Here is an 11,468-nt window from a genome sequence, read left to right on the forward strand (position 1 = left end):
TTAGCAACAGGGGAGTGGGAGAAGGAGAAGGGGGGAGAAGGTACAGAAAATAAGTAGCATAGATGATAGGTAGAAAATAGACAGGGGGAGGGCAAGAATAGTAGGGGAAATATAGAATCTAAAGAACTTGAGACGTGTTCATGAACTAAAGGGGGGGGAATGGTGGGGGAGGGGTGTGCAGGGTGGAGGGGAATGAAGGGGGGAAATAAAACAAATGTAATGGCATAATCAATAAAATAAAATATATATTTTTTAAAAAGCATTCTGTTATTATATCTGTCAACATACAGTTTGTTTTCCCCTTCTCCTTACCCTGATGGTCAGCCCAGAATACCCCAAGACTTGTCAGAAAAATAGAAGAGCTCCTATAGAAGCTCCAAGAAGTTTGTCCTTGGAAATTATTTGACTTCCTAGCTAGAAAAGGCCGTGTGGAAAACCTCATTCAACATATGTGCATTTTAGAGGATAATATATAAAAACATTTCGAAAAAGCTTACTAAAAGCAGTCCAAAGAAGATTAAGTTTTTCATCTGTGCTGCAGGTTGTATTTCAGGTCCCGTGTGTGTGTGTGTATGTGACCAAGTTGTGAGTCTGGGTTGACCCTGACTGTCTAATGTCAAGCATTGGCTTTCAGTATTTTACTTGCCTACATAACCTTCCTTCAGTGGAATCAGGGGGTCCTTGACCAGTCCTGGGACAATCTGCATTACGTCTCAGGGTTGACGGCTAAAGGCATGTGCACCAGCTGGTGTCTGACTCGGTGCGAGTTCTTATGAAGGAAAACAGAGTGTGGTGGCACGTTCTGGAGGGAGGAGGGGAGTGACACCCACCAGGAATCTGAGAAGAGCCCTGGGCACGTATGTGGGAAGACCACAAATCTACCCATTTCAGAGACCAAGGTTTCTGGTGAGAATAAGGGGGCCTTGTTTTTGTGTGTCCTGAACAGATCTCCAATCTATGTGCCGAGGAAGCAGCAGCCCAGGAGCAGACAGGCCAAGTGGAAGAGTGCCTCAAAGTCAACCTGCTCAAAATCAAAACAGAATTGTGCAAAAAGGTAACCACTACCCACTACCACCTTCCCCACTTTCTTTTCTCTCCTCTTTCTCTTTTCCTTTTAATGCTATAGTCTGCACTTTTTAGTAGTAAAATCTAAAATTTCCTTCCTAGAATGCTATGCTGTTCCCTCTTACCAAATTTTAATTTGGTTCTTGATAATGGCCTGTAACTTACTCTTTCGTGTGCACTGTTTGTGAATGTGTCTCATTTCCATGACTAGACCATTATTTAAAGGGCACTCTTGAGTGAAGTACCAAAGCAAAATGTCAGTTGCAATAGATCAGTTAAGTGTATTGCATTCATAAAAATCAATGAAACTAAAAATTTATTTCAGAAACATCACATAAAAACAAATTCATCAAAATGTGACTGCTATAACTTTTAGGAGGACTTTTTGAACAATAATAGAGTTTCGTTGGGGGTAGGGGTCTGTTGTTGTTGTTTTACAGAGACTACAGTCTTTCTGTTGACTGCAAGCTAATTTTTATTTAAGAATTAACTTTCAGCCTGCCTTTACCTCCTATAAATTTCATCAAGTAGAGTTGGAGAGCCTGCAGAGTTGGTTTCAGTTCTATTATGTTAAACATAATGTCTCTTATTCAGAACTTCTTCAAACTCAAATAAGAATTACTCTTTCAGTAGCATTATGCTGTCAGTTTCTTTATTTTCCTTTTGAGGATAGTGGAGATAAAGGGAAACACTTTGCAGACATTTACCTTTGGGAATTTTTGTATAACATATTACTTTAATTTTCAGATTTCACATTTTCTGACTTCCCAAAGTATCCAATTAACTGTATTGCACCAATATGAATACTAACATTTAGTATTTAATAAGAAGGCATACCAGAACATCAAAAACCCAAATCTGATTTTACAGTCTCCTGCTTTGCTTAGCCAACAGCTTTGTATTCACTAGGTCCCCAAGTGTATTTATTGAATTAAATCGGATGCTAAAAATCCAATTGGATTGGAACGCAAATTGGATGCGTTCTTTGCATCGTCACCAGGTGCCGCCCATCTCAGAGTAGGCTCTGTTGTTAACCCTCAACCTTCCTTCCTTGACTTTTTCGTTTGTACCTAAAGTATTTGCAGACAACAGATCCGATGCATTTCTCTGTAAAAGCCCTCTCTGGACTGCTCTTCCCTTCCTAGGAGGTGTTAAACATGCTGAAGGAAAGCAAAGCAGATATCTTTGTGGATCCAGTTCTTCATACCGCTTGTGCCCTGGACATTAAACACCACTGTGCAGCCATCACCCCCGGCCGAGGACGTCGTAAGTCGCTGTGTTCGCTCCGATCTGTCTGAATTGTCTTGGGAGGAGCGAAGACTGACCCCCCTCCCCTCTGGGACCGCTGTTCTGTAGCTGCATCTCAGCCACAGACTAACATCTGGGAGCCTGGTCGATGCCGGGATGGCCCTTTGAGGCAAAGTGAACTTTGAAATAATCGTGCAATTTGAACTGACCTAGTTGTGAAAATTGAGTCATCAGGGGAACAGAGATTAAGCCACCATCGTGAACCTCTTTCCCATCTTGTCCAGTGTAGAACAGCTTCCTCAGCTTCCCCGAGGGCCACGGTGGGCTCAGTCCACAGGTTCCATGAGAGGTTGAACCTGGGCAGGGGTAAAGTTTCTGTGCCGCACATGCCCAGTAAAAAGTAAGAGAGACTTTAGGAGAGACTCTGGGCAGTCCACCTTGAAAAGGAAGTCTTACTGTGCTCCATCTTAGGTCTTGCTTGGGCCAGGTTTCCTAGAGTGGACTTGACTTTGTTCATCCGACAGCTCTGAAGTCTCTGGTGGTTAGGTACCCTTCTCCCAACCTTACCGAAATTTCTGTTCTGTGTGGTTTCAAACTCTTCTTACTCCTTTCCTTCCACAGAAATGTCCTGCCTCATGGAGGCCCTGGAGGATAAGCGGGTGAGGTTGCAACCTGAGTGCAAAAAGCGCCTCAATGATCGGATTGAAATGTGGAGTTACGCAGCCAAGGTAAGGACCCAGAGGCCCTCCCGAAGTGGCTGTCTCTCTGTCAGTTTCCCAGTCTCTTCCAGATGCTTCACTGGTGTTCTTGTGAGGCTGGCAGGAAGTGCAGTTGAAAATCTGCCAGTGTTCCTTTAAGCCTCCTTGGCTGTCATGAGCCTGGAACCACCTTGCTCTGCATTGGGCTGGGTCTGCAAGGCTTTGCCAGGGCCATTACTTTCTGCCCTCATTTGCTCATAGTTCACCACTAAAGAGTGAGTCACCCAAAGGAAGGATATGACTTAAGCCAACTCGGCAAAGCAAAACTAGATGTCATGCCCATGGGAAAAGAAAGAAATCCAGCCACTCCTATTGTATAGCTTGCTTTTGTAATTCTGCAGTCTGCGGAGAACAATATGTATGAGAGACCGGCCCCCCGCTAGCCTGGAACAGGGAGAGTAATAGGGTGAAGAGAGAGACATCGGGACACTAGTGAGAGGGGGTGGTGCCCAGGCAGTCTTGCTTGCGCTGGGCAGGATTTTCCCTGTAAAAACTCAGCCTCATTGAGAAGACTGGTAACAGTTCTTCTCATGTATACATTGCTCTGTAGTTTACAAATCACTTTGATGTGTATATTACCTCATTTAAACCTTGAAACCCTATGAAGTAAGTGGAATGATTATTTTATTTTCATACATTATGGGGGTGGGGAACTGACCTCAGAAATTATGACTTGCCCAAGGTGAAAAAGTCAAGTTTCAGATTTAAGTTCTTGGTGTCTCCCTGTGCTGGGAGAGACACATTCCTTGGATCAAGAGAGTGGTTGTAAGGACTCCTTCTCTGCAAGTTCCTCCTGTCACCCATGTGCTTAAAGGTCAGGGGTAACAGGCAAGCGGGAAAACCGCAGAGTCTTTAAACTTAGACATAAGGGCGCATGGCTGTCCATATTGCAAGTGCACCCTTCACCCCTTGTCCCAAGGAAACAAAGTCAGCTTTGAAGTCCTTATGTGAAACAGCGGAGACACGCAATTAGTCTCTTCTTTCCTCGTCAGTTTCCACTTTGAAGCTGCTAATAAGCATTGATTCAGGGTAGTGCCACTGCTTGTCTTGTGTTGACAAGTGTTGGTGCTCCAGTCACATTAATCTGAAGCCTCCTGCTGAATTTTGTGTACGTGGGATGAGCACAGAAGCAGCCCAGACATCTCTGGGCCAGCGCTTTTCAGGCACCCAGGCTAAGGGGAGGCTCAGAAGAAGAGGTTCGTGTGCAGCTGGGGAGTCTTTCTGTTCTGACTCTGCCATAGCAGGCTCCCGCAGAGGTGCATTTGCGACAGCAGAGAGGAAGACTGAGGATGAAGACTGGTATTGTTATGCGTGTCTGCAGTGGGGGGAGTGGTGAAGTATACTCAGTCCCTGTATGTCATGTCTGCACGTTATTTTTTATTGTTTATGATACAACAATGAATGAGAACAAGTCAAGATACAGAATTAGTATACAGCACAATTTTGATTATTTTTTATAAACATGGCAAAGAACATCAGAATACGTAAGAACCTGTGACTTTTTGCTAGTCTGTAAAGCATCTCCCATTCCCTGGGCCTCTGGGGCTTCACCTGGCATGTGGGAGTCAGGAAATGCACTCGGGAGGACTGGCGTGAGGCCTGAAGGACTGAAAACACGCGGAGCCCCTGCCCGGGCCTGGCACAGTGTCCAGTCCTCGGCACGCAGGCTGTTGTCTTGTTGTCAGTAGTGGTTCCTGTGATGAGGCTTCCCCTCCTTGGATTTGTCTGCATTCTCTAAACGTTTTTCTTTTTAATTTTCTTAGCAGTCCCTTTTTCTAATTGCATTTATTAGGGTGAGATTGGTTAACAAAATCATACAATCTTCAAATGTACAGCTCAGTAAAACACACTGCATTGAGCGCCCATCACCCAAAGTAACGTCTCTTTCCGTCCTCATTTATCTCCCCACTGCTCGCTCTCTCCCACCTCTCCGTCTTCCCTTTCCCTCTGGCTGCCACCATACTGTTGTTGTGTGTGTCTGTGTTGTATACATTGTTTTTTCCTTAATCCCTTCACCTTTTTTTACCCAGCTCCCCAACCCTCCTCCCCTGACAGCTGTCAACCTCTTTTTCTTTCTGTGTTTGTAAAGTTATAAGTGAGACTTTGTGGTCTCTCTGATTGGCTTATTTCACTTAGCATAAATACTCTCCAGGTCCATCTAATCGTGTGCAGTAGATATATGCGATATTACGATCAGAAAAAGGAGTTACAGCTCTTGTCCCTTGCCCTCTCTCCTCAAAAGAAATGACGTCAATCCAACTAGGAATTGAGGTAGGGCAAGTTAGAGCCCCCAGCCCGGTTCTCTCTCAGAGGGTGATGCTGTTACACATCCTTCCAGGTGGCCCCAGCGGATGGCTTCTCTGACCTCGCCATGCAAGTGATGACATCCCCGTCAAAGAACTACATTCTCTCTGTGATCAGTGGGAGCATCTGTATATTGTTCCTGATCGGCCTGATGTGTGGACGTATCACCAAACGAGTGACACGAGAGCTCAAGGACAGGTAGAGCCACCTCGACCACCAAAGGAGCTACCCGTCCAGTGCCCCGTTTGTACAGCCCTCCTGTATAGCACACCCGCTCGCCTCGTTCTTCTCAGAGGTGCATCCAACACCCATATTAGAGCAGCAGCAGGTATCCACTGCGTTGTCCCTTCTCAGACTCCGCCCGTCTCATGGTGTCCCTCTCCTTTCGACCATTTGTGCAGCATCAGCAGCTGGCCGCTCGTTATCACCTTTGTCGGCAAACTTGGGTTTACCTGCTTGTAGGCAAGTCTCTCATACCAATGGAACTACCAGTACTTCCAGAACCAACTCACCTGACCTGCAACTCAAATGATTTTTTTTTTTTAAAAACACCAAAAAAAAAAAAGACATTTTTAAAGGAAGAAAAAATGTATATAGTAACACATCTCCTCCAGGCTTAATTTGGGCAGTGGGTTATCTCTTCTGTGTGACTGTGTAAAATGAAGACAGGACGTTAGAGGGAAACACACCACCGATTTGCTAAAACTGGGATGTCTTGCTTATTTCTCAAAAGCACCTTAGGGCCATGTTAGGGCCATGGACTTCACCGAGTCATGGGAAACCACTTACCAGCCTGCTTAGGGTCCTATTTTTTTCTGCCGAAACAAGTTATGCCTTCCAGCTTCCACCCTAATACAGCCACTGCTGGTCAAGACACCCCCCAGGCCATGAGTATTTTCTGTGATCTCCTCGCCTCAGTGAAGCAAAGCATGATTCTTCATAGGCCAAGGGCGAATGAATTGGGGAGAGGATCAAAACGCTGTGATGCTGATCTGCCCTGAGAAGCTGGACCCTGAGACCCCAGGTAGTAGAATCCCGGTTATCTCCTCCAGGCTAGTGCAGGACTCAGTTACATTGGAATTGACCCTGCTGAGGTAGCAGTTGCCCCAGAAGTCCTGCCAGAAAGCAGTGAGTGTTGGGGAGGGACTCAGGGCAGGAAGGAGGAGCAAGGGATTGACTCATTTGCTTTATTTTTTAGGCAACAATGCAGGTCAGAGACAATGGGTTATAAAGATTCTTAGCATGGTCTCAGGGTGTGACTGGCAGTCCATTCGGACCTTTCTGCAGCCTCAAGGCCACCTTCCTAGACAAGCTCCTTTATGCCTCTACACAGTGAGGACGCGGAAAGCTATCACATAAAAAGGTGGAGGCTTTCTCCATTTTTTTCCTTCTGTCCATTTGTTGCATAGACCCACTAGAGTAGGCATTGGCTGAATGTTGTACTCTGGTGATTCATCCGTCTTTTAAGAGTCTGGGCTTACTGGAAGCAATATTCCTGGCCCTTCTCCCTCCCCTCCAGTGTGGAGGTGACAGCCTCGGAGGGTGCAGAGGGCGGAGTGCGGGCCTCGCGGTTCTACCTGGCACACCTTGGCATGAGTCTGGGGCACGGAGTCACAATAGCTGCGCAAGAGGGCGGCATGTACAGTGGGAGATATATTTATATAATATATATTTTATTAACCTGTTAGACGTCCACAAAGTATTATAAATCATGTGCCTAAAACTGTCTACTTAGACCATGGCGCCCTTCCGCCCTTGCCCTCCTTCGCCACTGTCCAAGTGTGCCACGGACCCACGCAGCATTCGTCTTCCCTGGAATGCGTTCGATACAAAGTGGACAGTTTGTGGATCGCTTGATCCAACTTCCTCCTTGTCTAACCTGACTGATGTGTATTTGATACTGTGGTTTTCTTTTCCTTTCATTTCTCCTCGCTACCCTTCCTGGAGGCAGAGGGTTCCTGAAGCCGGCTGTGTATTCCCCTCGCCTAGGGGTAGTATAAGCCACTGAGGGGAGCTGCTGGGCCGCGTGGTCCCCTCAGTCCCACTCTTGGAGTCTTCCTGGTTCTCAACAGCCGTCGTGAGATTCTTCAGTCTCGTAAAACTTGAAACTCTCAAAGTCCGAGCAACACTCCCTGCTGCCACCACTGCCGGACAGAATCGAGCTGGTCCCAGCAGCTCACCCCCAGGGGTTCCCACCTCGGGGTGGGCACTGCTGAGACTTGGAATCGAGAGGCAGGGATCCCTCTAAACGCAGAACCCCCAGAGCGTCTGGCGTGGTTTACAGGTAGGATTAACGTTCACTGTGTGGAGGGGCAGGACCGTCGTCATCTCCACAGTCTCCCTCCCAGTACGCATAGAGCATCCCATAGGTCAGTGTTTCTCAGTACATCTGTTCTTTCTGAACTGAGACCATCTTTGTTCATTGTCTGCGGCAGACCTGGAAGTTTGAAAAGGAGTTTGATTCTTGAAACATTTGTCCTCTTTAGAAACGGTCAGAGTAGAAGGGATAACTCTGCCTGTATCTTCAGTTTTTTGTTGCAAGAAAGCATTTCCCCATCCAACTTGAAATAGTTTTATACGACTGGTTCTTAAGACTCCAGGCCGTGTCCTGAGCAGTTTTCTGTGCCCAGCACCATACGAACCTGCACTGTATCTGCTCTGTTCTGCATTGGGTATGACAAACAGGTTCTGGGCCCTCTGGTTATCATCGGCCTCGAGATTCAGTTGTGCGTGAATCAGCTGGTCGGGAAGAAACCATGGCCCCGCTGGAGGAACTAGTGGTAGACGGTGGCATTTATTTTCTGCTGCCTAGCCCATTAACAGTAACAGAAATAAGAGGTTGGGGGGGGGAGTGTTGCTGAAAATTACAATAGCCAGGTAACTCTCCTGGCCTTATTAGCTCACTCCAGTGTCTCAGGGACTCACACTTAATGTGCTCCGTGACATTCCAGAGGCACCAGGAGGTCGGGCTCCTGAGCTGGAGGCACTAAGTACCAGAAATCAGAAGTCTGGGCAGAATGGCAAGAACAAGACCACCTGCTCCCTGTACTGGAGTATCTCCCACAGAGGGTGGCTCTAGGAGTGAGACTTTACCTTGGCGCATCCCTGGCCCTCCTCTGCTATTGTTGCTATGCCTAGAGAAGCCTGTTAGCAAGATGCACCGAGATGGAGGCCCTAGCAAAGGCTCAGATTTTCTGCATCCCCTCGAGGCCCTCTGCCAGCACCGCCAGTCCCAGTTCTGTGGGTCCAGTCAGCTCGTTCTGAGCCCACACATCCTCAGAGGCTAGGGGAATTCTAGTATTTAGTGAGCAGGTGTTGACTTGAGTTCAGTGCAGGCTTTCAGCGATCTCAACATCCTGTACTTACTCTCCTGGGGGACAGAGAGCAGTTCTGCTGGTGGGGAGAGTGGGAGATTCTGTTTTCCTGAAAGATGCCACAGAAAATTGCTATTATATTTCATCTCTTCCCATCTCCTGAGGTCACATAATAGAAGAATCTGATGATTAAGGGGTCTGTGGTGTCCATTTACATTTTATCAGACAAAGTGGAAAGGAATTTATATCCTGACTTCCTCTGCCTTCCCAAGAGAAGAGTCCCTCTCGTATATGAATGTGACTTCTGGAAAGGGCGCCCGTCATCTCCACCCCTAGGCCATGGTGCTACTTCTGGCTCAAAGATCCCTTCCGAAGTGGTCCGTCAGGGAAGGGCAGATGGCTACACGGGACCTCCTTTCTGAGCTGACCTCAGGTTTCTCTGAGAAGAGGCCTTCACTTCCCATTTCTTCCCTTTTCTCACCAAAAAATAAATGAATAAATAATCATTCTTCACACAGAACTCATGCTAAGTAAGCACATATGGAGAAGGAAGCTAGAGTAGGACCCTTGGAAGCTAGCCAGCTCAGCTTCCAAGCTGAGGTTGGAATTTAGGTTGACACATTCAACCTAAATTTTGGCATAGAACAAAAAGGAGAATATGGCCTTTGAATTATGTGCATTTTGATATGTTTGCTTGTATTTCGGATTCTTACAAATTTGAAAAACCTCAGAGATTCCTTATATTTCTCATCATTTGGAAAGCATCAGAGTAGTTTTACAAAACAGTACTCGGGTGCCCTGAGTTTCTCCTGGGCCTTTAGGGACTCCTCGCCTCCCCAGAGGTCTCTGATTCTCAGAGGCCTGGGGCCAGGTGGGTGTTTGGTCTGCCTCTCTCACGCTCTCAGTTGTCTTGCTTGGCAACTGCTCTGACTACACTGCTCTTGGCCCTCCTCCTTTCAGCTCGGGCAGGCAGGAACCACACTGGGGCAGTCCAGCTTGAAGCCAGATCCCCCTTCCCTGACCTCAGACTGCAGAGAAGTTGTTACCAAACTCAGACTGACCTTCAGGGTGCAGGTTTCCCCAGCCCATCGAGTGAGATCACTGTGAAGGCCGGGGACGGTTTGTGTCTGGAGCACAGCGGTGGGATGGTCTGCTAGGACTGGTGGTGACAGGGTCCTGGCGGTGGTTTCCTCTCCTTCCCCTTTCCCATGATCCCCCGTGATACACAGGCAGGGATATTGGGAAACGCGCAGTGGAGAAACCTCCCTGGGCAAGGAGAACGTTCAGATAGCGCCTCTATATTCTGCTTGTGCATCCCCTCCCTCCCCCCAACGTAGACTTGACACCTGGACCCAGAGCCCAGCGGGACCTATGCCAATCACGCTAGGGTGGTTTGAACAGACCCCCTGGTCAGACTGCAGTGCACTGGATGGAGCGGCTTCTCCCAGCACGGTGTCCCCCAGGTCAGTCCGAACAGGAAAGCAGACTGCAGCAAATGCTATGTGAGGTCTCAGGCCTTTGACTTTTTTTTTTAACGAAGAAAGAAAAGTAAAATTAACAAGCCTCTTTTGTAAATGGTTTTCCTTTCTATGTATAAACTCCCTGCAGTTCCTTGTTTTTACATGTTCATGCTGTGTAATTTTGAGATGTTTCCGAGATTCTGAACATAATGTGCATTTTTTTCTGTACAGATGAAATGGGAGAATTTAATAAAGAGTTTGCAGGTTTTTACTTGTTAAATCTTCTCTATGGTGACTAGGAGGACTCTCCAACCACCTCCTCTCCTGGTAGAAGCCCACAGAGCTGTGAGCACTGACTGCGAACTTGTCACTGATGCTCACAAAACTTGCTTTTAGGTTTTTAGTGTTCTCGGTTAAGATGTGCAGAGTTGGACCATCGGACTGCTAGAGGAGAGGGAAGTCAGATCTGGGTTCTGGCCCTCGGGCTGATGTGTCCGGGACTGTTCCTTCTACTCAAGTGTTCAAGCCATGTCCTGAGGCTCCTTCCTGGGAAGAGCACCTACCTGGAGCCTCTCCTTACAGGTCCGACACGTGGGTGGTGCCTGGTCTCGGGGCCACCTTCCAGTTGAGGCCCAGGACTGGGCCGCATTTATTTTCTGTGCCCTGCCCAGTTCTGGGGTCAGTGGCTGCTGCAACACCCTTGATGACCCTTCTGCCTCCTGCACTTAACAAAGCTAACTTGCATCTGGATGTTTAAAAAGTAATAGCTGAATGAATTATCACAGTAGCAAAGATTTTTGAAGTCATAATACCCCTACTAGGACTCACGTAATGAGGTGTTCAGTGAGAAAGGAATGGGAACCCCAGGACCAGGGTTTCTTCCCAAGAGAAGAAGCTCTACACCTGCTTCGGTAGCTTCACATCTGCTTCAGTAGCTGTCCCTTAAGAGGTAGTAGGCTGGGGTGTAGAGCGGAGGCCGGGAGGAGGTAAAGAGCAAAAGGAAGGAGGAAGAGGGTTTGAGGGCCCTCTGAGTGCATGAGTCCTGAATGGGAGCATCTAGTACCAGGTGCCCTTGAATGCCCCACCGAAGCTGCCTGCTTAAGTATAAGTGTGGGAAATGAGGTGCAGGTTCGGGCTGTCTGTCCCAGTACCCCATGAGGGAGAAGTGGATGCGTAGCCCAGCTGCACACGGCCCCTCTGATGGGGAACATGCTGCCCAGCTGAAGCCTCAGTTGTTGCAGAATGAGTCGCTGCACCCAAACTTTGTGTGTTTGGTTTTTCTGGTAGAAGATCCTTGGCCAACTGCAGTCCTAAGAGAC

General features: G+C 47.6%; 1 protein-coding gene across 1 annotated transcript in view; it reads left to right on the forward strand.

Annotated features, from left to right (window-relative positions):
- GLG1 (golgi glycoprotein 1) overlaps positions 1 to 6,506 on the forward strand; it is a 109,086-nt gene extending 102,580 nt beyond the window's left edge. The window contains exons 23-26 of the mRNA XM_037144771.2: positions 947 to 1,054; positions 2,211 to 2,331; positions 2,935 to 3,041; positions 5,410 to 6,506. Coding sequence (XP_037000666.2) covers positions 947 to 1,054; positions 2,211 to 2,331; positions 2,935 to 3,041; positions 5,410 to 5,577 — 504 coding nt within the window. The 3' untranslated portion in view covers positions 5,578 to 6,506. The remainder of the gene's footprint in view (positions 1 to 946; positions 1,055 to 2,210; positions 2,332 to 2,934; positions 3,042 to 5,409) is intronic.
- The last annotated feature ends 4,962 nt before the right edge of the window (positions 6,507 to 11,468 follow it).

The sequence above is a fragment of the Artibeus jamaicensis genome, unplaced genomic scaffold (genome assembly GCF_021234435.1).
Source record: "Artibeus jamaicensis isolate MK-2021 breed Jamaican fruit bat unplaced genomic scaffold, CSHL_Jam_final contig_464, whole genome shotgun sequence".
Lineage (NCBI taxonomy): Eukaryota > Metazoa > Chordata > Mammalia > Chiroptera > Phyllostomidae > Artibeus > Artibeus jamaicensis.